This window comes from Aethalodelphis obliquidens, unplaced genomic scaffold (assembly GCF_003676395.1).
Source record: "Aethalodelphis obliquidens isolate GAN/ISIS:26980383/991018 unplaced genomic scaffold, ASM367639v1 scaffold89, whole genome shotgun sequence".
NCBI lineage: Eukaryota > Metazoa > Chordata > Mammalia > Artiodactyla > Delphinidae > Aethalodelphis > Aethalodelphis obliquidens.
The window spans coordinates 5248936-5273858 of NW_020838033.1; the positions used below are offsets into that span (position 1 = coordinate 5248936).

Sequence of the window (24923 nt, forward strand, 5' to 3'; positions counted from 1 at the left end):
ATTGCTGCACTATTTACAATAGCCAGCTCATGGAAGCAATCTAAATGCCCATCGACAGACGAATGGATAAAGAAGATGTGGTACATATATACAATGGAATATTACTCAGCCATAAAAAGGAACGAAATTGGGTCATTTGTAGAGACGTGGATGAATCTAGAGACTGTCATACAGAGTGAAGTAAGTCAGAAAGAGAAAAACAAATATCGTATATTAACGCATGTATGTGGAACCTAGAAAAATGGTACTGATGAACTAGTTTGCAGGGCAGAAATTGAGACACAGATGTAAAGAACAAACGTATGGACACCAAGGGAGGAAAGCGGTGGGGGTGAGGGATGATGATTTGGGAGATTGAGATTGACATACATACACTAATATGTATAAAATGGATAACTAACAAGAACCTGCTATATAAAAAAATAAAATAAAATTCAAGAAAAAGAAAAAAGAAAGAAGGAGACAAATGATAAAAGTAAGAACTAAGACTTGAAAGTGGGAGGTAAGTATGGAGGTGTGTGACACCTGGGGATGTCAGCCTGGGAATGGCTCTTTTTCATAAAAATCTAATTATGTTCTACAGACATAACTTTGATTTTTTTGTTTTGTTTTCTTATGTTTTGTTTTGTTTGGGCCACGCTGCATGGCTTACGGGATCTTAGTTCCCCAACCAGGGATTGAACCCGGGTCCCGGCAGTGAAGCGCCGAGTCCTAACCACTGGATCGCCAGGGAATTCCCATAACTTTGATATTTTAATCAAAAATTTAAAATATAGAAGGCATCCACCGCAAGTGAGAAGTGCAGTACACCTCAATAGCCAAGTAGGGTGGATTCATGCGGTGCAGGGCAGGGGGTGGGGAGAAGCACCACGGTGGGTTGAGACGGGAAGGCCAAGCATCCCAGGAGAGAGGGAACAACAGGTGGTTGAACGGAGGGGTCCTGACGGCCTCCTTATTCTTGATCTGTACCACATTCTCGTTAGAAAGGTCATTAGGTAGAAGTGAGGGTGGGGGAGATGGACAGCAAGGGACTCCAATTAGTAGGCTGGGCCCAGTTCTAGGGAGTGAGGAAGGAAGTCTGATGGCGGCGGTGGTCGTGGGGATGAAGAGGAAGCAGGGGTGACAGATATTTCTAGGGGACTCGCTGGCACATGATTCACTGGCTGAGGGGAACGAGGAAGAGGAGGGAATTGATGGGAGTGACGAGGGGGAGCAGGTTGGAAGAAGAAAGATTCAGTCCTAACCGTAGATACCACCCCCAAGGCAGCAGGCTCTCCCTCCACCATCCAACACTAAAATCATTGTGTGCAAAGGTGAGGCTCCAAGGGGTAGAGTGAGGAGCTCAAGCTTGGGAGTCTTGGGTTAAAATACCTAAAAAGAGAGAGCCGTATAAGAGAAAGGCATGGACTTTGCAGCTGGACAGACCTGAGCCACCGTTGTGCCACTTCGTGTCTGTGTGACATTAAGCACCAAGATGAGCCTGACCACAGCCCCCTCACAGAGTCGCCAGGTGAGTCGGAGGAAAGAGCTGCTGTAAAACGCCTCACGCAGCATCTGTCAACACGAGCGAGCTCCCTCCCATCCTATGTCCCAACTCCCACTCCCCCGAGAGCATGCAGGTCTTCAGGGAAGACCCTACAAGCTCTTCTGAGCCTGGCTTTTTCCTGCATCCCTCAGGCTGTGAGGTCCCAGAAGATTCCTGGGAGGCACCTCCAATTCCCGTCCCATCAGCTCAGGCATGGAGACCACACAGGATTGTTGCATCGACCAGAAAGTCAGCTTTATTAACCCACCACCAGCAGAGAGGGAGGGGAGACAGCTGGGGCGAGCAGGGGCCGGACCCAGGCCTTCAGGTGGTGAGGCCGGCGGGTGGGCAAAGGCAGCTCCGGGACCCTCAGGAGCCTTACCTTCGCAGGAAACATAGTTCTGGCCGGATGGGTGCTGGGAGGAGAGGCTGTAGGGGAGAAAAGGTAGAGCGGTTAGGTGTGTTGGGAGCAGCAGGTGTGGGGCTGAAGGGTCTGTGGGGCAGGACAGGGGGGCGTCCCCACTCACTGGGTGTCCTCACCCTCCAGCAGGGGGCGGTAGGTGGCGATCTCCTGCTCCAGCCGCGTCTTCACATCCAGAAGGATCTGGTACTCGTGCTTCTTCTGTCCCATCTCGCAGCGTAGGGGGGCCAGCTGCTCCTCCACGCTGCAGATGAGCCCCTGGATCTGGGACAGCTGCAGGCAGTAGCGGTTTTTGGTCTCCTCCAGGCTCTTCTCCAGGGATGCTTTCTGTGAATGGGAGAGAGTGAAAGAGAGAGTCAATGGAGGGGGGTCACTGCTGTCCCCCCAGGTCTCTGGGCATGTTTCCTGAGAGGTGCATGGATTTTTGACCCCAGCTGGGCTACTTATGGGCTAGACAACATGGAGAAAAGTTATTCCACCATTTGTTCTGGGCCTTCATTTCTCCATCTATATAATGGGTACAGTGATCCCTCCAACCCACTCTTGGGAAAAGAGAGATGGAACCGTACTGCGGCGATGCTCCATTACAGGGGGCGGTGCCATTACTGGCGACTTGGAGGCTGGGCTGGGCCTGATCCTTCTTACCCTGCAGAGCTGGGACTGCAGTTTGACTTCCAGGCCGTGAAGCACCTTCGGAGCTCATTCAACTCATTGCGGCTGTTCTGCATCAGCTCGCTGTTAGAGGCCACTTCTTTGTTCAGCTCCTCTTTCTTTTTTTTTTTTTTTTTTGTGGTATGCGGGCCTCTCACTGTTGTGGCCTCTCCCGCTGCGGAGCACAGGCTCCGGACGCGCAGGCCCAGCGGGCATGGCTCACGGGCCCAGCCGCTCCGCGGCACGTGGGATCTTCCCGGACCGGGGCACGAACCCGTGTCCCCCGCATCGGCAGGCGGACTCTCAACCACTGCGCCACCAGGGAAGCCCCTCAGCTCCTCCTTCTGAGATAGGAAAGAACAGAAGGTGTGGGGCACTCCAGAGGCACTCAGGCTGGCAAGTCCTGCAGCAGGACTGAGGACCCATGTCACCTTGCTCAGGAACCAGGCCTCGGCATCTCTGCGGTTCTTGTCTGCTCTCTGTTCATACTGGTCGCACATCTCATTCAGGATGTGGCTCGGGTCCACGCCGGGGGCAGCATCCACCTCCACACTGACGTCCCCGCTGGTCTGACTCCACAGGGTAAACATCTCCTAGGAAGAGGGGGGGGAGTTGGTCAGGGAAGCTGCCCCCTTCCCTGGCCCCAGGTGCATCTGCAACCCCACTGGATCAGCCTCCCACTGCCAGCAGCAGCCTTACCTCCTGGTGGTTCTTCTTCAGGTAGGCCAGCTCCTCCTTCAGGCCTTGATCTGCATCTCCAGGTCAGTTGTTACCAGGGTCAGCTCGTCCAGCACCCTGCGCGGGCCATTGATGTCAGCCTCCATGCCCTGGCACAGGGCCAGCTCATGCTTATACATGGCAAGACAAAGGTCAGGGCCTCAGCGTCCATCATGAAGCTTCTGAGGCTCAAGGCCTGCTGGTCCTCCTGTCTGGACAACCCCACAGCTCACCCCCTGCCCTCTACTCTCTGTCCTCAGCCCACCACAGTGCCGCTCACTTGGTCCTAAAGTCATCGGCTGCTAGCCTGGCATTGTCAATCTGCAGAAGGGGCTGTGTATTCTCTATTGTGGCCTCGAATATCTGCAGAGGGGGTGAAGGCACGTCTGGTTAGCCAAGGCCCTGCTGCTCAGGGGTGAATAGCAAAGAGGGGGGAAAGGAGCCTCACCATACTTGGGGTTATCTGGCGCGCAGGTCAGTCTTTACTCTCCCCTAGACAGCCCAGAGTGCCTTCTCCACCCAGCTTAGCATGTGCAGGGGATGCATCCACGTATCTGCCACCCCATCCTGGGCCCCATCTTACTTCGGAGAGAAGCTGATCCAAAGAATGCTTGCGGGGAGTAAGAGATTCGGGGTACCAGGTCCAGTTCAGATACCCTGATGCTAAAAAGGGACCCTCTGCCACCAGTTCTGAGTAGTCCCTGGCCACTCCTCAAAAGCGGGCCTCAGTCTCCCTGTTTGTAAAATGAAGATGCTAGCAAGCGTTTTTCTAGGGTCCACTGCAGCCATGACCTCCATCAACACTCCACCACCAGAGTCGCACACCTGGCCACACCACCTTGTTCCGCAGGTCCTCGATGGTCTTGAAGTAGGGGCTGTAGTCGCAGGCGGGTCTGGGGCTCTGATTCTGGTACCGGTCTCAGATCTTCACCTCCAGCTCCATGTCGGCCTCCTCCAGGGCGCGCACCTTCTCCAGGTAGGAGGCCAGGCGGTCATTGAGGTTCTGCATGGTGAGCTTCTCATTGCCAGAGAGGAGGCCACCATTACCACCACTGAGGCAGACGCCAAGACCACCACCATATCCTCCAACGAAGATGCTACCCAGGGCCCCACCGAAGCTGCTGCTGCTTCTGAAGCTGCCTCCATAGCCGCCCCCAGCCCGCAGACACCCCCGGAGGAGTAGCGGGAGGAGGACAGGCCCCCGTAGGCGCTGGGGGCCCGGCAGGAGCCTCCCGCCAGGACGGAAGACCCGCAGCTGGAGCCGCCGCTGATACCACAGGAGCCCTGATGGAGCTGGAGGAGGTGAACTGGTGCCTGCAGGTGGTCGTGGTGAGAAGAGAGAAGAGAAAGGAGCTCGGGGAGGCTGGGAGGATGCTGAGGTGTCCTCAAACTCCAGGAACGTTTATATGCACGTGAGGAAGAAGGGCCCCTCCCAGCTGCTGACTCCGGGCACCGCTCCGGATTCCATCACTCCAGATCCCATCCAACTCCCCACTCCAGATTATTCAGCCCGGGGTCAACTCACTTCACTGTGTGCCTCTCTGAGTTCCCACCCAGTTTTTGGGGGTGTGGAGCTGAGAGAAAACATACCAACTCAAGTTGGTGGTGACTCACGCTAGGCAACCGGAATCTAGCTGGAGTTAGTTCCTGGAGGCTGAGGGGCCAGCAGTGCCCTGACACAGGCGAATTTGTGGTGACTGCATCCCTGGGCAGTGAGTCAGCCCATGGAAGGACTCCCTGCCCGATGGTGACAGCCTTGGATAAATGGCCGGCCTCAGCGATGCTGTCCAGGGGCTGTCTCGGGGTGCAGCTGTGGGGACCCTACATGGCTGGCTGTGGACAGGAGAGCTGGGTTCATGGTCCTGCTCTGCTCTGCTCCCTGTGTGACCTGTGCCCCCCACCCGCCACCTACCTTCTCTGGGCCTCTGTTTGCCCTCAGTAAAGTGACAAGCCTGAACTGGGCAATCTCAGAGTCCTTTCCAGTTCTAAAAATTCTATGAGTCTTATCCCAGTTTCAGAGGCTGCCTTTGAGCCCCCAGGACCTCCAGAAGTGGTGTGTACCATGAAACGAGCAGATAGAAGCTTGAATCCCTGCTCTGCCCTGTACAAGCTGCATGGCATAGGTAGTCCTTTAGTCTATGAGCCTCTGGACCTCAGTTTTCTCATCTGTAAAAGGGGAGGGCACACCACCAGCCACAAAGGAACATGCATGATGGACCCTGCTGGCCCCTTCCCAATGGCCAGCCCTGACCCCCAGCCTCCCCTTCCTTCCCTTCCAGCCCAGCTACCCCTCACCCACCCCTCCTTGCCCACCTCTATGCTCCGGCACCCCCCTCCCACATGCCTGCCCTCTCCTCTTCTCTCCCACACTCCCACCCTTTGAGCAGCTCCCCCGCCCAGCGCATTGCTTCACCTAATCACAGGCACCCACCGTAAACTGTGGTGGGAGGGAATCTCCATCCTGCTGCTGGTACTGCCTGTGACCCCGAACCCCGCCACAAGACTCCAAGACCCCACACTGTATCCAGGGCTCAGATCCCAACAGTTTCCTCTGGAGAGTCCACAGCTTCCAGGCTGGGTTTGGCAACTTTGTTCGTTCAGTCGAGGAGACAGGGGAAGGTGGCTCTCTGGTCACCTGCCACGCTCAGGTATTTACACATGCCACACAGTTCTGTGAGGGGCCTTATTCCTGCCACCAGTTCACAGATGAGGAGGCTGGAAGGGTAAGTGGGCTTACCAAGACCCCAGTCAGTGAGGAGCTGGGGCTTGAACCCCTGTCTGTCTGCTCGCGCAGCCCAAGTCCTTTCCACCATCCTGAACCACTCTCTTTTTGCCCCTCTAACATACATCACTGTCTTGAGTCAACCCTGTGAGGTGAGGAGGAGAGAGGGAGAACCAGAGAGAGGGGGATTTGCCCAAAGGCACTGCGTTTAAGCTGCAGAGCCGGGACTTGACCCCAGAGATGGGCTGTCTTCAACTCTCCCGCAATGCCTGGCAAGCATGTCCATCGTCCTCTGCCTCCCCGAGGTGCCTGGAATGAGCTCTGCCCGTGGTGGGCATGATATCGGCCTGAGGGCTGAAGGCAGGACTGGGGGGTCTGGACCCCAACAAAGAGGCCTCCTTAGGGTACCCTGGGGGGTGACTGACAGAGCTGGCCACTGTCCTTGCTCTGCAGTGCCTCTGTGGAGGTGAGAGGAGGCGGAAGAGGGCTTGCCTCAGCCTGGGTCCTGCTGGACAATACCACCTTGAACCTTGGGGCAGGAAATTCTGTCTCAGCATAACCAGGGCTTTGTTTCTGCCACATCACGTCCCTCATCTGGAGGCACAGGGCCCCGAGGGATGAGCAGAGCTGGTACCCAGCCTATGGCTTCAGGGCCAGGCCTGGGAGAGAGAACTTGCTATTCCCTCCCCTAACCCCCAAAATAGGCAAAAGGGACCCTGGAATCTTACACAAAACCCCCACCATCCCAGGCTTCAGGATGGGCCTGAAGTTCAGGTCCAATCACAGATTCAGGGGAATTTCGGAACTGGAAATGGCCTTCAAGGTCAGCAAAGACCACCAAGCCCCAACCAGAGAGCACAAAAGACTTGTTCCATGTTAAACAGGACAGAAGCAGAGGAGCAGATGGACTTCCCTGGAGGTCCAGTGGTTAAGACTCCGTGCTTCCAATGCAGGGGGTGCAGGTTCAATCCCTGGTTGGGGAATTAAGATTTCACATGTTGCATGGAGCAGCCAAAAAAATTTAAAAAAAAAAAAAAAAGAAGACGCAGCAGCAGAGGAGCAGAGACTAGACCCAGGTCCAGCACCCTGACCGAAGTCCATACAGACTCTCCCAGTAGTCTCTGGGAGCTCCTTCTTCTCTGCACCACCCCCAACCCTCCACCTCCCTTCTCACCAGATCACCGCCCCTGCCCCCATTCCTGGAGGAGTCGGGGGTGGGATTACACACAGGCCCAGCCCTGGAGGTCGGGGATCTGCATGGACTGAGAAGCTGCCGGAAGTTGCCAACCAACCCATCAGATCCCTCAATCAACACCGCAGACCAAGCACCCACCATGTGTCCAGCATCTGGGGTGTGGCAGGGAGGAGAGGGATACTGACGTGGTCTCTGACCTTGGAACTTATCATGTGACCCTGGAGAGAAAACTAAGGCCGGAAAGACAGCACAGTGCAGCAGGAAACCTGGGATGCTCGGCCCGCAGGATGCAGCTGGCATTTCCTCCGTGCCCGTGAGGCACACCTGCTCCGAGGTTGCCAAGATCCAGAATCACCAGACCTGGTCTGCACCAAGCACAGACTCCCACCAACCCTCCAGGCAGTGGGTTCCTTCCTCTACCCAGGCCTCCTTCCTCTCTCCTTGGCCCAGCTCCATCCCAGGTATCATCATCACATACCTGAACTGGCCAGGAAATATTACTGGCCAATGCCACACCTCAACTTGCAGTGATTCCCAAATCTGACTGAACACGAGAATCCCCATACAGATTCCCGGGCCCTGCTCTGAACCACTTCATCAGCCTTGCCCAGGACAAGCCTGATGGTGGGGAGGTTTTACAAACTCCGAGGGGATTCTGGTGTCCAGCCAGGCTGGGGACCAAGAGGCAGCTGTGGGAGGGAAGGGAGGGGAAGGAGACTCCAGGGAGCCTGAGGGGAGAGGGGAGGTCGCTGCAAAGTCCCCAGCCACTGATGGCAGCCACAGTTACAGGCTTCAGGGCAGGATGAAGAAAGAAAGGAGCCAGATGAGCCAGGACAGAGCAGGCTGGAGTCGGGCCAGCAGGGGCCAGACACTAGGCAAGTCGTTCCTCCCCTCTGAGCCTCAGTTTCCTTCTCTGGGAAATGGGAATGGCAGCACCACTTCACAGGCACAGAGAGGTGAAATAAATAAAGCAGCTGTCACAGACTGGTGGCTGTCACTGCATTTATCTTCAGGTATTTATAAAGCACCTACTGTGTGCCACACACTGTGTGGACACTCAGATGCAAAGAATGAGACAGAGAGGCCCTCAGGGCAGAATGTCTGGAGGAGGTAGAGACGTCCCCAACACTGAGTGTTCAGGCCATAATGGGGGGTAGGGGGCCTGCAGGGAGGGGACAGGCTCTCTGGGAGTGAACAAATGGCCCCCAGGCAGGCTCCGGCCCCGTGCCTGGTCCCAGGATCGAGGTGAGTCTGTGAGTGCCCTACCCACCTTGGGCGGTCCTCCGCCACAGTGTTGGATCTCCCCCTTCCAAGGCAGGGCCTCTCGCAGCCTCTCACCATGGTCTGCACAACCAGGGGCCCTCAGGGGAGCCCGTGGCTGGGTTCAGCTGGGTGACAGTCTGCACTCTGCCTGGGGGCTGAACTGTCCTGGCTCTGGTCCCTCTGTTCCCCTCAGCCCCCCAAAGCCTGGGTGGCACAGGAGAACACACTACATAAGGGCTGAGGGAGGATGGGCAGGCATTGCCATTGTGCCCGGCTTACCACTCCTGGACTGGGGTACCTCAGGGTCCCTCCGAACCAGGGCCTGGGTCTCTTACTTCCCCCGGGCCCAGTGCAGACCCAGGCACAGAGCGGCGCAGTGCCGTGGACAGTGTTACTGCCACGTCATTTCTCCGCAGAAAGCACCGTCAGGTCACCCTTCCAGAGTGTGGGCGAGGCGGAGGAAGAGTCACAGGGGCTGACTACCCGTGGCCGGCCCGAGCCTGGGCATCAGGTGTGTGTGTCCACCGTACGAGTGTGGGTGAGACGGCACCCAGGGGAGCTACAGACCGGCTCACTGAAACATCGTGTGCAGCAGGTGGGTGGGTGTGGATGAATGTGAGTCCCTTGGAGAGTCCCACAGCTGGGTCCCCCAGTCCAGCCGCAGGCACATGCCCCAGCAGCCTGGGTCAGCGTCGTGTGTCTGGACAAAGCCGTACCATCCCCAAGGGGACCACAGGCCTCCACCCCCAGGCACTCCTCCCTGCGGCCCCCACCTGCCCAGGCCTGGGCTGAGCACTCCTGGAAAGGGCGGGGCTTTCCCTCTCTGGGCCCAGCACTCTGCCCTGTGGACCTCCAGCCCCGGCACCGCAGCCACTGCTCTCCTGGTGCAGCTCCCAGGACATCCGGCTGCTCCCCCATTGTGGCCTCCTGACCGCCCACCCACTTGCTTTGTGGGCAGGGGCTTCTTCTCCTGCAGACGGGTGAAGTCCGGGGCTGCCTCTCCCAGCCCCACACTCTGACCCCTCCTCACTCACCCCATCAGTAAAAGTGCACCCCCAGAGTCTGCGGGGAGAGAGGGCCCTGCCTAAGAGCCTGGGGTTGGGCAGGGGGTGGGGCTGTGGCCGCTTTCCCAGCGTAGCTGCCTCCCCTCCCACGCCCTGCTCCACCCCTGACATGCCAGGCTCCATACAGGGGCTGAGTCACTGCTCCCCGGAGCCTCAGGGTCCCCATCCACATAATGGGCACCTCTTCCTGGACCCTCCCCTCTTCCTGGGACTGTCGTTCAGGGAAATGAGATCACCCCCAGACGGGCCATCCTCAGCCCAGGGCTGGTTCTCCCGGTTGTGGCTGGATGTACGGTGGGGGCCTGGTGGGTACGGTGCCTCCCTCCCTCCTGCCGTCCATCCCCACCCTGATTGCTTCCCAGGGAGCTGAGAGATGCCAGCTGCTGCAGGAGCGGAGCCCACGCTCCCAGCCTCCTTTGATTCCGGCATTTGCCTCTGCAGACACGGGCCCTGGACTGCTGCCTGTTGTCCCTGCCATGGAAAGGAATTCACTGTCTTCCCTTTCCCTGGGATCGGGGCCGGAAGGGCCGTTAGCTGCGGCTCGTCTCACCCCTCCTTTACTGTGGCTTCTGAGATCCAGAGAGGGCCTGTGACCTCCCCAAAGTCCTCACACCCCGCTGGCCACGTCATAGACAGTGCTCATGCCCCTGCCCCACCTGCTTCTCCCGGGCCTCCGCTGGTCCCAAGCCTCCACCACGCTGGGCCTCTGGGGGCTCTGGCTGCTTCTGTCCCCTCCCTGCCCCGGCCGCGCCTTCAGTCTCCAGGCACCGGGCGAGAGCATGTGTTTGGAGGGGGCCTGTCAGTGAACCCGGGTGAGGGCATCCCTCCTCCCGTTAACACCTTCCACCCACCCCCACTTCTTGAAGAAAACCAGGAAATCAGACCCGCCTGGCCCAGTGGTTTCCAGATTTACTCAAAGAAAGACTTCCGGGGCTCCTCTCCTGCTGGCTCAGCGCCTGGCCGTGGAGTGACGGGGGCCAGGCTGGAGGGTGTTGGAGCGGCTGGGGCAGGACGGCCCCTCCCCCTTCCCCAGGAGGCAGCTTCCCACCTCCCTGACCTCCAAGCTGCTGGAACCAAGAGGGGACGAACTGCCAGGGAGGGCAGTGCTGCCCCCCGGCACGACCTCCCCTGAACGCCCCATCCTGAGCTCACCATTTGAAGACATATCCCTGGGAGAGGCCCCACCCTCTCTCCCCCACACCTGGGAGAGGCCCCACCCTCTCTCCCACACCTGCCTTCTCTGGAAGCACAGGTCTCAGCTCACATTCCTGGGGTTGAGGCCATGGGAGCATCCGGACCCACAAACCCCTCCTAGGGGTTTCCCGAGACTCACACAGGAGCCTGGGCCCTAATCACCCAGCCTGCCTCCCCGCCTTCCGTCCTCCATCCCCCCCTTCAGGAGGATCCTGATTTCTGCCCTGGCCTGCCTCCCTGCCCCCTCCCCACTTTGTCCCCTCTTAGAGGAGGACACAGCCCACAGGACTGTGCGGGGCAACCGAGCGGATGCTTTAGCCCTGCGTCTCTGGTTCCTGAGACCTTCTTGTCCATTTATGGATGAGAAAATGAGGCTCAGTGAGGGGAAGGCACTGCCCAAGGTCAGGGACCCAATTACAGGCCAAGAAGAGGACACCTAAGACACCCGCCCCTGACACGCTGACCTCAACCTGGGTCTGGCACTGCCTGGACCACCCTCCCAGGGATCACCAGCCCTTGGGAGATAAAAAGCAACCCCCACCCCTCGAGTTCTGCCCAGACCTAGTCTTCACCCTGCTCTAAGATGACCCCTGACCTCCAAGTCAACAACAGTGGGTGTCCACGGACTCCTCCCCCTGCCCCCATTCGCCCCCCCCGCACCGGTTCCCCCCTTCCGCGCTAGGGCCACATCAGTGGCCACAACCAGAGAGCATTCCATGTCTCAGTCAACGAGATTTATTGGTCAGGGAGGGGGGATGGGAAAGGGACTGAAGCTGGGTGCTGGGGCTGCGGAGCCAATGGGAGGCCCCAGAGGGGCTGGCAGGGGGAGCAGAGTCCTCAGATGTTGGACTGTTTGACCTGCTCGCGGGAGGAGATGACCCTGCCATCCTGGACTTCTTCCACAATGGTGCGCACCTGGCGGGTGGTCACAGCTGCAGGAGACAGACACTCAGGGTGGGCGGGGCTCAAGAGGTACCTGGCCTAGCCCCCAGCCCCCTGAGTGGAGCTGGCTTTCTCCCCCATGGCCACTTGGTGTCCACGCCTCTGCTGGCCCCTCAACATCACATCCGCACAGGTGTCCCCCCGACCTTGCCACTCCCTCCCTCTCACCCTGTTCCTTGCTGGTGCCCCTGGGTGAATCCTGCCTCCCAAATAGATGGTTTGATTCTGACCCACATGTCCTTCTGCAAGAAGAAGACTGCACAGACTGGATGCTACACGAACTGGGGTCTGTCTCCATTTCCCTGCAGTCTCAAGGGCCTGGATTACCCTCCCTTCAGAAGCGGATCTCCAAGACAAGACCCTGGTCCACACCCTTAGACTAGATGCCCCAGGGCTGGGATTTTTTCTTCCCCATCAGACTGGGATCTGGAGGACAAGGACCAAGTCCCTTTCTGCTATCAGACAAGAGACTCCAGAACAAGACTGCTTTTGCTCATCTGTAGGGTCCCAAGAGCAAACATCGTGAGACCATGTCCCTACCTCCCCATCAGATGAGAGTCTGCAGAGCTGGGACCATGTCTCCCACCTCAGACTAGGATCTCCAAGGTAAGGGCCATTTCCCTGCCTCTCCCCCATTGGATCAGATAGTGTCCCGCTCACTTGATTAGGACACTGAGCCCTACCGGGTCCCTTCCCCCACCCCTGCCGAGGATCAGCCATCACTTCCTGGAGCTCCTGGACACCCTCCCCCAGCAACGTACAGGTGGGTCGCCTGCCCCATGCAGCCCCACCCGCAGCTACCAAGATGCTTACGTTCTCTGGACTTGTGCGGAGTCAGCCTGCAAAAAACAAGAGAGAAGATTAGATGTGGGTCTCTGCCTCACCTCTGCCCCAGGCCCCCAGCCCTGGCCCCGGGTCCCCTCTCACTGGGCATCCTCGCCCTCCAGCAGGCGGCGGTAGGTGGCGATCTCCTGCTCCAGCCGCGTCTTCACGTCCAGCAGGATCTGGTACTCCTGGCTCTGCTGTCCCATCTCACAGCGCAGCTGGGCCAGTTGCTCCTCCACGCTGCTGACCAGTCCCTGGATCTGGGACAGCTGCAGGCAGTAGCGGTTCTCTGTCTCCGCCAGGCTGTTCTCCAGAGATGCTTTCTGCAGGAGAGCGGGAGGGGCAGGGGTCAGAAGGGTTCTCAGTGCCCCCTCCAGGGACCTGGGCACCTCCCCCACACCCCCCAGGCCTGGCAGCGCCCCTACCATGCTGAGATGGGACTGCAGCTCGATCTCCAGGTTCTGCATGGTGCGCCGGAGCTCTGAGATCTCGCTCTTGCTGCTCTGCACCATCTCGCTGTTGCTGGCCACCTCGCGGTTCAGTTCCTCTGTCTGCAAACAGGACACAGGACAGGGCAGCATGAGCCCAGCTTCCCTTCTCCAAGTCAGGTGACCCCCGTGGCCTCCCTATGCTCAGCCCAGGGCCCACTCTGTGCCCAGACAGGCACCTGGGCTCTCCCCCACTGCCCCAAATACCCCCTCACCATGGCCACCTTCCTGACCTCCCCTGGGCCTCTCAGGCCTCCTCCCAAACCTGACTGTGGGAGCAGTGCCTTCTCACCAGCTTCCCACTTCCCCAAAACCAGAAGCCTTTGAAAGGATGTTAAGTTTTATCTTTAATTCCTGCAAATGTAAAGCACAAGAATAGGAAACTTGAGAACCAGTCAGGACAGTAGCCAGGCCCCTGGTGCTAGTTCCTGACTTCTTGAGGGACAGATGCAAGCTCCTGGGGTCTTGACCCTCTGGCTTTATTCCTGAGGGGGGTTCCCTACCCACCACCAGATCCCAGCTTCAGCCAAGCTCCAGGCCTGTGGATGCAACAGGCGACCCTGACCCCCGGTGTCCATGTGGCTCACCGGGGATAAGGTACCCAAGATGCCAGGCGCTGGGTTTACTGTGGGGACTCAAGCCTTGCACCCCATCCCCTGGGGAAGGCCTCTGGCCTGCGGCAGCCCCCACCTTGCTGAAGAACCAGTCCTCGGCATCCTTGCGGTTCTTCTCCGCCATCTTCTCGTACTGTTCGCGCATCTCATTCAGGATGCGGCTCAGGTCCACGCCGGGGGCGGCATCCATCTCCACGTTGATCTCGCCACCCACCTGGCCTCGCAGGACTTTCATCTCCTGTGGAGGAGGGGATGGTGGGTGTGGGCATGCATCCTGATCCCTCACTCCCAACCCTTCCCACGCAAGTTCTCCAGACCCCTCCCAAGGACACCTCCTTTGTTCTGCCTGCCCTCTACTCTCTGACCCTCTGAATGATTTTTATTCACCTGCTCTATGTGGGCTTTGCCTCCACCATCAGGCTAGGGGTTCCCTGAGGACAGATTCTGTGTTTCCCCCATGAGACTGAGGGCTCTCTGAAGATAAAATCTAATTCTTAAGCCTGAGCCCCCAAAACATCCCGTCTAATTTCCAAACTTCTACCTAGGGGCCAGATTCGAGGGTTTGAGCTGGGACAAGGGGGCAACCTCCTCGATTATCTCCTGTCCTGCTGAGGGAAGGCAGGAGGGGCAGAAGAGGCCTCTGCGGGCCCCTGGGAGGCTCCCCAGATGCGGGGAAGCAAGGTAGTACGTGGAGGAGGCTGCCCTGCATGGGGATCAGGGCTCTGCAGACAGAGCAGCGCTGTAAGGCGACCAGCCTGGACACCTGTGCTCTTCCCACAGTCTCAACCTGGCACAGCCCCAGAGCCCTGCCCCCCACTCAGCATCCTCTTTGACCTACTGCCCCAGCTGCCTCACCTCCTCGTGGTTCTTCCGGAGGTAGACCAGCTCCTCCTTGAGGTTCTCAATCTGCATCTCCAGGTCGGCTCTGGCCAGGGTCAGCTCGTCCAGCACCCTGCGCAAGCCATTGATGTCGGACTCCACGCTCACGCGCAGGGCCTGCTCCGTCTCGAACCTGCAAAGGGAACCAGAGACTTCGTCAAGATGCTTGGACTGGCAGGTGCAGGTTCTGGCCAGCACCCTGCCTCCGAACGATGAGGGGGTGGAGTAGAAGCCCATCGCAGCCCTGGGAGCCTGGGACCACGCAGGGCAAGGCCCCACCCCCACCCTGCTTCCTGGCTTCTCTCCCCTCTTCCTCCCGCCTCCCTTCTCGCTCTTCCATCACCTGACTAGGCCCAGCCACCTTCAGCATCTGCTGCGTTTGCTGCATCCTGGGCTAAGAGGTGCAGGACTCTCAGCAGGGACTCCCCCACCCCCAGCTCCTGGACCTTGCCACCAGCAACTGAGGAGTCCTGGGGTAGGGAGGGGTGCCCCCAGTTCCTCCCCAGCACCCTCTGGCCAGAGCTCACTTGGTACGGAAGTCATCAGCAGCCAGACGGGTGTTGTCGATCTGCAGCAGGACGTTGGCATTGTCTGTGGTGGCCATGAGGATCTGGGAAGATGGGAGAGTAATCAGGTCACTGGGTGGGAGTAGCTCAGCACAGACCAGGGTTCTGAGGCGGGTCTCTCTGTCTGGGGGCCAGGATGCGGCTGCCTCCTCCAGGAAGGCTCCCTTCCCACCCAGCCATTCCCCTTTACTGCATTACAGTTGGTAAGAGAGGCGGGGCCAGCCTGAGTCTGATGGCTGAAACCTTGCCCCCCTCCCCCATGCCAGGCTCTGCCTTAAACCAGAGTGGACAGCCATCCGGGAGTGCCAGGCTGGAAATGCAGGAGAGCAAGAAAAGAATGGGAGGGGGCCCCGGGGCAGAAGCTGTTCCCAAGTCCTGGAAAGAGGACAGATATGGGAAACCTCATTTTACAGCTGGGGATATAGTGTCCCTGAGAGGCTCCCCCAAAAAGGAAGACTAAAGGAACCCTCACCGAAGAGTAGTTCCAAATCAGAAGTCATGACCCCTGCTAAGTCCTGACCCCGGGCTCCAGCAGGCAGCCCCGGCCCCGCCCCAGGTTTGCTGAGCCCCAGTCTTGAGGGCGCAGCAGGAGAGATGGGGAAGCCAGAAAAGTCCCCAAATAAGGCACACAAGTGGCCTCCTGAGGTCCCGCCCCCTCTCTCTCACCTCCTCCTCCTAGCAGGTGCTAGCAGGAGCTCACCCAGACCCCTGACCCCACCGTAGCCCTAAATCCCCCTCTTGCTCCGAGGAAAGAGGTGCCTGAGTACCCAGCGACCCCAGGGACCCAGCCCTCCACACGCATCCATTCATCTCATCCTACAATCACACAAGGTGGCAAAACGCTCCATGATGGGAAACGGAGGCTCCAAGGAGCTCCACAAGGCCTGCTTGTCCCTAGCCCAGGCCGTTGCCCCCAAAAAGAGACCATAGGCCACAAGGTGGCCCCAAATGGGCTCCCAGAAGCCAAGCCGGATCCCAGCTGTCCTTAGCTCCCCAAGACGCTGGGGCAGCCCCCAGGCTGGACTCCAGGCCTTGGTCAAGGGCAGGAGGTAGGGGAGGAAAAGCTGTGCCCCGCCAGGGCCCCTCCCACCGTAGCCCCTACCTTGTTCCTCAGGTCCTCGATGGTCTTGAAGTAGGCGCTGTAGTCGGAAGTCGGCCCTGGGGTCTGCTTCTGGTACCAGTCACGGATCTTCACCTCCAGGTCAGTGTTGGCCTCCTCCAGGGCGCGCACCTTCTCCAGGTAGGAGGCCAGGCGGTCGTTGAGGTTCTGCATGGTGGCCTTCTCGCTGCCCCCCAGCAGCGCATCACCACCTCCAAAGCCACTGCCACCAGTGCCAACGCTGCCGATGCCATAGCCGCCGCTGCCGTAGCCGCCGCTGCCGTAGCCGCCGCTGCCGTAGTCGCCGCTGCCATAGCCGCCTCCAGAGCCGAAGCTGTAGCAGCCAGAGTAGCTGCCGCCCCCAAGGGCATTGCCCAGGCTGCCAGACAGCTGGCGGGAGGTGAGGGACGAGCTGCCCCCCAGGCCAGAGGAGCCCCTGATGGAGTTGGAGGAGGAGAACTGGCGGTTGCTGGTGGTCATGGTGGCGGTAGCGGGTGGCAGGCAGACACGGAGAGAGGGCTCGAGAGGAGAGAGGCCCAAGGCGTGTGTTGCTGCCGGGGCTCGCCCGCCTCCTTTATAGGCCCCAACAAATGGGCGTAACGATTACAGCAAGTTCGCTCCTCTGTTCCCATTCCCCTGGGCTTTCATCACCGCTGGCTGCCCGCCAGCTCCCAGGTGGCTGTGGGTCCCCTTCCCTCCCACCGTCGGGCCTTTGCATCATTTCTCCGAACCCCCGTGCTGGGCGTCTGCTTGTGTGTATGTACGTGTCCCTGGTCTCAGGCCTGTCACCTGTAATTCAGGCAGGCCCTTCAGCTACGCTTTCCCATGACCTAATACGGACAAGAGGAATAAGCAGGACGTGACCGTCACTGAGTCCTCCCAGGCAGCTGCCCCCGGCCACACACCACACCACACACCACGCCACACACGATCCTGGCCCTGGGCGAGGTGCAGGGGAGACAGCGAGGACCAGTACCCCATCCTGCCTTGGAAACTAGACCCAAACCCACCAGCCTCACCACACAGTAGCTCGGTCAGGTCTCAGATTACCACCCCATTCACAGATAAGGAAACTGGGGCTTGTAGAGGCAAAGTGTCCCACCGCCCCACCCAACTCAGAACGGGGCTGGCAGGGCTTCTTCCTTCATCGCACCCTGCCACAGCAGCTATATGCCTCCCAGGGGCCTGTGACACACTGGCCCCCTTCTGCAGAGCCCTGACACCAGGGAAGCACCGCAGGGGCCGTGGTTCCCTCTGTCCAGTTTTCTGACCCTGTCCCCATCCCTGGAACCCCCTGGAGACCCAGCGTCCTTTTCTGACCTTTCCCCATCTCTCTCTCTCACAAGTGGGAAGTCCTGGGCTGGAGTGGGCAAAGGGGAGCTTAGCTGCAGGCTGGGGAAGTGGCAGGCTGAGAGGGGGCATCGTGGTAAAGGCAAGAGGAAGAAGGGTGAGGGGCACGCCCCTTCCACCCTCCTCACCCCTCCTATTCCCCAAGAGGCCTCAGGCAGGGGGCATATACCTTTGGGTCCCAGCTAGCTGGAAAACTAAAGGACACTGCCCAAGAAGAGGGGCTTCCTGAGACCCCGGCCCTGGCCAGTCCCCTCCCCTCCTCCCCCCGTCCCCTCCCCCTCCTCCCTCCTCCCCCTCCCTTCCCCCCTCCCCTCCCCTCCCCTGCAGTCTCCCCCAGGGGCCCCACCCAATCCCCTGACCTGGCCCCTCAGGATGGGCCAGGTGCCCGCCCCACAGCCCCACCCTGCCCTGCCCACCACCCTCAGTTCCAGGGTCCCAGCAGGCCCAGTGGGCGGAATGTGCTCATGTCTCAGACTGCCAATGGCTTCCACTTCCCAGACAGGCCCAGACAGCCCCTGCCAGCAGCCGAGAGAGATTCCCCGAGAGCCCAGCAGCTGCTAAGCCACCAAAGCAAGGAGGACGCCCCCCTACCCATGCTCACATGCAGAGGGGCCACCCCGCCCCACACACCCACAAGCCCAACAGAGCCGGTCTGGCTTCCTGGACTGGCCGTGCCACTGCCATCCCTTGCATGCTTCAGCATCCTGGACCACCTCTGCAGAAAGCCCCCTGCCCAGCCCCTCTCCCTCCGATCTTGACCTTGTACCGCCCCAGGCTGAGACAGGGAGCTGGCCATAACAGGTGTGGCTCCCCGGAAAGTCTATGGGGCCCTCCCAGGGACCAGCCACAGTCAATGGGGACCCAGGGGCTGATTCTCAGGAACTTTCCCAACCTGATGGGCTGTCCCACCCCTCAGCCCTCAAGCCTCCCGTCTCCCTCCTTTGAGCCTCAGGCCTGGATGGGGTGGGCAGAACAGGTTGGCAGGGGTCAAGCAGCCCCAAACCCTCAGCAGACTCTCCTTGTCCCCCCATCCCTCAGCCCACACTGCCCAAGCCAAAGACCAGACCAAACCACAGGAGGCATTGAACTTCAAGCAAAGCTTTAATTGCAGTCACTGGGGCAAACTAAGGAGGTCCCCTTGGTGAGGGGCTGTGGGAAGCAGATAAAGAAAGGCAACCGCTCTTGGGCGGTGGCCCAGATGGGCACTTGGGGCACGGCAGTAGTGTGCTGGGAGCTGCAGGCAATGGCTGCCCCTTGACCCTGGAGGCTGGGCTGTCGCAGGTAGACGGGGCCTCAGTGCGGGGAGCGATGGACCTGCTCGCGGGAGGGGACCACCTTGCCGTCCTGGACTTCCTCTATAATGGTACGCACCTGGCGGGTGGTCACCACGGCTACGGGCGGAGGAGGAGGGAGGCACAGGGAACCTCAGGCTGGAGGCCCTCCCCAAGCCTCCCACAAAGAAGGGTCCTCAGCCTCTCCCCACCCGCCCTAGGCAGGACGGGGCAGGCTCTTACCTTCCCGGGTGGGCTGAGAGACCAGGGACGAGGAGTACTGGGTGGCCAGGCTGCAGGGAAAGGGGGACCTGTCAGCCCAGTGGTGTTGGTTGGGAGCCCAGCCCCCAGGGAGGAGGAGCAGCTGGGGAGGCCCCGGCCGAGGGGAGACAGGTCCCAGCAAATCGGACAGAAATCACAGCAGGGAGTATACGGCAAAGAATGGCAACCACAGGGTCAAAGGGCACAGGCCCAGTGGGCAGAAGTGAGGAAAGGGGAAGGCCCAGAGGCACTTTGCGGCCAACCAGGGATTTACAAGGAGAAGCTGAGCAAGTGGTTTCTCCATATCCTGAAGGGCCCAACAAATAAACTTAATTAAAGCAGGAGAGACTGTGGCTAGACTATAGATAGACTTAGCCATCGTCATAGAGCAAAAAGCTGGAATGTGTGACTAAGCATGGAGACTTCAGAACATCCTCGGCCCCTTTACACTAGGGCCCCATCACCCACCCAACTCCAAACCAGATCGCCACCCATCCCAGACAATGGGATCACCAACCACGCAATCACTGGAACCAGAAAGCCAGGATCATTATTAACCGCTTCATGTGCTAACGCAAACGTTCGTTGAGTCCCGCCTGCAAGCCACGCTCGCCCCCGCGTTCAGGCATCCAGTCCTGCTGTTTTTAGCTGTAACACATCCTCTTGACGCAACACCTCCCCTTCCCTGCCCTTCGCCCGCCTTATGGCAGGTCTTCTCTAGCCTGACGACCTTGCTCCAGCCTCCTGACTGGTCTCCCTGACCCCACCCTCGCCCCTAGGATGCATTTCTCCCTCTGCAGCCAGAGTGAATGTTCTAAGATGTCTTGATGACCATACTTCTCTCTGCGCAAAAGCCCCCGTGGCTCCCCACTGCCTACTCCATCAAGTGGGACCCCAGCCAGTGTTCTCAGCTTCACCTCCTGCGAACCTCCACACCTCCTCCTGCCTCGGCGGGTGCTGGCCCTCCCTGGGTGAAGCCACCCAGACCACCGAGCAGGTGCAGGGCGCCCTCCACTCACTGGGCGTCCTGGCCCTCCAGCAGGCGGCGGTAGGTGGCGATCTCCTGCTCCAGCCGCGTCTTCACGTCCAGCAGCATCTTGTACTCCTTGTTCTGCTGCTCCATCTCGCAGCGGAGCTCACTCAGCTGGGCCTCGATGCTGCTGCTAAGCCCCTGCAGCTGGGCCAGCTGGGCCCCGTAGCGCGCCTCGGTCTCTGCCAGGCTGCCCTCCAGCGACGCTTTCTGTGGGTCAAGGTGGAGGTGGCTGGGGAGACCGAGCCCCCAGAAGGGGGCCCCACGTGTGTGGGTTTGTGGGTGGGGCAGTAAGTGGGGCAGAGTGTGCAGTGGCAGGCGGGGCAGGCAGTCTCTGGTTCTCCGAGTGGGGGTCCAGGAGGCGGGGCCCACTCGGAGTGACGGGTACAGGACAAGGAGGGGACAGAGGCCCTACCACGCCGAGCTGGGACTGCAGCTCGATCTCCAGGTTCTGCACGGTGGGGCGTGGCTCCGTGATCTCTGCCCAGCTCCTCGGCAGGACCTCGGTGTTGGTGGCCACCTCGCGGTTCAGCTCCTCCATCTGGAAGGCAGGACGGGCCCTAGGGGCTTGCGGAGGCTTGCAGAGGTGGGGCAGGGGCCTGACCTCCTAGACCTGCCGCTCCCCAGCCTCTACAGGGCCCCAAGCCCGCCTGCACATCCTGGAACTTGTAGCATTCACCTTGCTCTGGGGTCGTTTGTCTCCTTACTGGACTGCAGGTACCACTCTAGGGCAGGCCCTGGGTTTTACTCTTTTTGTGCCTGTCACTGTCCGGCACTGCAGCTGCTCCGTGCATGCTTCCTGGGGGCACGAGAGTCTGCATCCAAACACACACCTACCTACAAATGCCCGGGCTGGGAGAACCCTAGTGGGATCAGGAGACCTGGATCTGCTCCCCAGGCCACGGTGAGGGGTTGTGTGAGCATAAGGCCTCTCTGAGCCTCACGATGTCCCCCTGAACGTGAGGGGTTGGTCCCCTGGTTTCCAAAGGTGCTTCCAGCTGGGAATCCACAGCCTGTGGATCTGTAAGTTTTCCGACATGTGCTCAGCACACGGCGTGTGCACGCACACGTGTGCACACCTGCTCACGCAGGCCACCCACCTTGCTGAAGAGCCAGTCCTCGGCGTCCGCGCGGTTCTTCGTGATCTTCTCGTATTGGTCGCGCATCTCATTCAGGATGCGGCCCAGGTCCACAGCGGGGGCGGCGTCCATCTCCACGTTGATCTCACCACCCACCTGGCCTCGCAGGGCATTCACTTCCTGGGCAGACAGCTAAGCAGGAGCTCACTCAGGGCCATCCTGGGAAGAGTCCCTGGGGCTGCCTTCTCTGTCTGGGGGAGATGGGTGCAGAGGACAGACAGACACAGACAGGCCAACAGCTCCTCACCCTGAAGGTGGAGGTGGATGTCATCACGTCTCAAACATGCAGGGCTGTGGATATCAACAATCTCCCCCAACACACACTCGCGGGGTGGGCTTTGCCCAGTCCCGGTGTGTGCTGGGCCAGGAGAGATGGCAACTCCCAGTCATGGTGGGGGATGAGCCAGGACAACCTCACTCCAGCCCTGACCACCCACCTCACCCCCCGTCACCAACCACGCAGCACGGGCATGGGGAAAGCAGCACCCTGTCGGTATTGGGGGAGTCAGACCTCACTAGGAAAGGTGAATCTGCTGGGGGATGCAATCCCTATAGCCAGCCTCAAAGCCAAGTAGAGACATTTTCTGGACTCCTGCTACTCGGGCATTAGGCTCCCTCAGCTCAGGCCAGCCCAGAAGTCGGATGGGAAGGAAGCCACAAGGTTCACTAGTCCCCCTGCAGGGTCTTGGATCCCTATCCTTGGGTTGAGCCTTGGGGTCCCTGGGAGATGGGAGAAGTGGCAGAGTGCTGTAGTCAGGCTTGGGTGTGGATACGGCTCAGGCAGACCTGAGGGAAGCCCCACCCCTGTACAGCCTTGGACAAATTCCTTAACCTCTCTGAGCCTCGGTTTCTTCACTCGTAAAGAGAAGAACTTGCTCCTTTCTCCCAGTGAGGCTGTCGGTATCAGCTGAGATATTTGCTGTGAAACACTCATAATGGGCTGGGCAGGTGTTTGTGGTTGTTATGACTATCACTATTACAATCAACTATAATAATTAGGCTGTGTGTTCTTAGACTGATTCACCCATTAGATACTTAACTGCCACCACACGGTAGGCAGTGCCTCGAGGGACAGAGAAGTATCTCTGGGGGGAAAGGGCCCTCCAGACCTCAACCAGGGCCCAATGAGAGTCTCCCAGGGTCAGAGCCAGGAACCCACCAGAGATGGGAACTGGATGGAGAGCGTGGCCCCGGCCCAGGAAGATGTGGGGGCCCCGGCCTTGCTTGTTCTCAGGCAAGTTTCTCCTGCATTCCCGAGCTGGCCTCACCTCCTCATGGTTCTTCCGGAGGTAGGCCAGCTCCTGCTTGAGGTTCTCAATCTGCATCTCCAGGTCGGCTCTGGCCAGGGTCAGCTCGTCCAGCACCCTGCGGAGGCCGTTGATGTTGGCCTCCACGCTCATGCGCAGGTTCAGCTCCATCTCATACCTTAGCGGGGGAGCGGGGAAGGCAGGGAAGCCTGAGCCATGGAGTGCCATTAGGACACCCTCGTACACAGAGAGCCAGACCCCCACCAGCCCCCTGAGCTGTCCCCAAGGCCCAGACTCACTTGGTACGGAAGTCATCGGCTGCCAGGCGGGCATTACCAATCTGCAACACCAAGTTGGCATTGTAGATGGTGGCCACCAGGATCTGAGGGACACAGTGGGCTTGGTGAGCAAGCGCCCTGGGCAGCCACAGGAAGACCTTGCAACACCCCTCCTGCAGCCCTTTGGAGAGCGGGCCAGAGTGAGGGAGATGAGGGTCCCTGTGGTCTCCTCCTCTGAGCACCCTGCTGGGGGGCTCACAAGGGGTGGGGGCATGATACCCAGGCACAGGTAACCATAGTGCCAGGAAAGATACCCATATGCACCCCTCTCCCACCATGAGGGTCACTGCCCAAGCTGCCTGGACCTCACTCCATCTTTCCCCAATTAAATTCACCTCTAGGGCTTCCCTGGTGGCTCAGTGGTTAAGAATCCGCCTGCCAATGCAAGGGACACGGTTTCGAGCCCTGGTCCAGGAAGATCCCACATGCCACAGAGCAGCTAAGCCCGTGAGCCACAACTACTGAGCCTGCACTCTAGAGCCTAAAAGACACAACTACTGAGCCCACGTGCCACAATTACTGAAGCCCACGCGCCTAGAGCCTGTGCTTCGCAACAAGAGAAGCCACCACAATGAGAAGCCCGCGCACCGCAAAAGAGCAGCCCCAGCTCACCGCAACTAGAGAAAGCTGGCACACAGCAACGAAGACCCAACACAGCCAAAAAAATAAATAAATAATAAATTAATTAATTTAATTAAATTAAATAAATTCACCTGTAGGTTCAGTTGCCACCTCCTCCAGGAAGCCCTCTTTGATTCCCCGTCTGGATCTTTCTTCCCCATCATACCTCGCCTCGGCCCATCTCTCTTACACAGTACTTCTCCCAAGTGCAACATTTTTCTGTGACTTTTTTGTGTGCTTTTTTCTCTCCTCCACTGGACTCTGAGCTCCAGAGGAACAAGGCCCTGTCTCATGTTTGTCTCCTTCAATTTGGACTCCCCAGCCCTGAGTACAGTGCCTGGCCGAGAGTCAGCCCCCAGGAAACATTAGTTTAATTAAACGATTAATTAAATAATTGATAATATTATGGCTGGCCCCACGTCAAACCTAGGGCAAGGTTTTCTTTTCCCACAGGGTCATCTGGGAGGTTTAAAAGACAACAGGGAAGGGAGAGGCTCTGGAAGGAGCAGAGGGTTGGTTATTATTACTGCTGCTGTCGTTATTGTTGGGAGAAATACCTAAGAGAGGCTCTAGTCAAAGGCCATGGGGCTGGGGGGAGGGGGAGGCCCCTCCACACTGCCCAGAGGAAGCAGAGAGGAGGTCGCGGTGGAGGCGGCAGATGAGCTGAGCAGAATCTGGAGTTTTTTAAGGTTGAGGGCTGAAGTATAAAGCTGTAAGAGGGGGCAGCCCCAGTAAACTCATCCTGGGCCTCAGAGCCCGCTCGTGGCCCTAAGTTCTGAAAAGGCACCCTGAGTCAGGCTCCGTTTCCAGACTGAACCCAAGAGCCAGTCTGACTGAACCCGCCCCAGGGCCTCACTAGGCCCATCGGCAACCTGCAGACTAGGCCCCCATCCGCCTCCCTGCTTAGGAGGCTGATTGGGTCCAGCGAGGGGGCAGTGGTAAAAAACCGCCGAGGGGCAGTGACTCGGAGGCCTGGTGCACAGTGCACTGGGGGATGGCGGTGAGGAGCTGGCCGACCCCGAAGCTCAGGAACACTGACTCGCCAGGGCTCCCCTGAGTTCCCTGCTGCCCAGATCAAGCCCAGTATCTGGTCTGGCACTCCCAGTAGCTCTGCTTCCAGTGGGCAATTGCAGGAGTTCCCTTCCGGGCCTGGGTCCCGGGCAGGAGCAGGCAAAGTCCCTCGCCGGGCAGCAGGCCTGGTTCTCCACCAGGAAACTGAGTGGGCTGACCCCGGGCCAGCCAGCCCCAAGTCCGGCTCTCCCGAGCCCAGCTTTTGCACCTCTTTGACCTCTCTCCTGCCTCTGGAGGCTGCACCCCTGTAGGTCCCTCCAGGGGCAAGGTTGCGCAGAAGACCCAGGTGCTGTGTTTACAGAATGCCAAGGTCACGTTCACAGAGATCATAGTGTGTGTGTGTGTGTGTGTGTGTGTGTGTGTGTGTGTGTGTGTTGCCTCCTCCATCAGACTAAGTTAGAGAAATATCTCCCCTTGGAAGCTTCCAGTC

General features: G+C 59.2%; 2 protein-coding genes and 1 pseudogene across 2 annotated transcripts in view; all 3 read right to left on the minus strand.

Annotated features, from left to right (window-relative positions):
• Positions 1–686: 686 nt before the first annotated feature.
• LOC113613743 (keratin, type I cytoskeletal 16-like) lies at positions 687–21147 on the minus strand (annotated as a pseudogene).
• LOC113613741 (keratin, type I cytoskeletal 17-like) lies at positions 11472–16704 on the minus strand. Its single transcript, XM_027094675.1, has 8 exons — positions 16169–16704; positions 15028–15110; positions 14477–14633; positions 13698–13859; positions 12945–13070; positions 12622–12842; positions 12508–12533; positions 11472–11684 (listed from the first exon to the last, which is right to left on the minus strand). Exons 1-8 carry the CDS (start codon positions 16643–16645, stop codon positions 11590–11592), a joined length of 1347 nt encoding a protein of 448 aa, XP_026950476.1. The 5' UTR covers positions 16646–16704; the 3' UTR covers positions 11472–11589.
• The window catches only part of LOC113613742 (keratin, type I cytoskeletal 42-like), a 32618-nt gene continuing 26392 nt past the window's right edge, over positions 18698–24923 (minus strand). The window contains 7 exon segments of the mRNA XM_027094676.1: positions 18698–18906; positions 19030–19079; positions 20067–20287; positions 20493–20618; positions 21178–21336; positions 22485–22641; positions 22763–22845. Coding sequence (XP_026950477.1) covers positions 18809–18906; positions 19030–19079; positions 20067–20287; positions 20493–20618; positions 21178–21336; positions 22485–22641; positions 22763–22845 — 894 coding nt within the window. The 3' untranslated portion in view covers positions 18698–18808.

Bases quoted from the DNA above. Each gene is read 5' to 3' on its own strand.
- LOC113613741 (XM_027094675.1), bottom strand. From the start codon at position 16,645: ATGACCACCAGCAACCGCCAGTTCTCCTCCTCCAACTCCATCAGGGGC. The intron at 15,111-16,168 runs GTAGGGGCTACG...CCATCTTCCCAG, and splicing joins TCGAGGACCTGAGGAACAAG to ATCCTCATGGCCACCACAGA. The intron at 12,534-12,621 runs GTGAGAGGGGAC...TGTTTTTTGCAG, and splicing joins CTGGAGGGCGAGGATGCCCA to GCTGACTCCGCACAAGTCCA.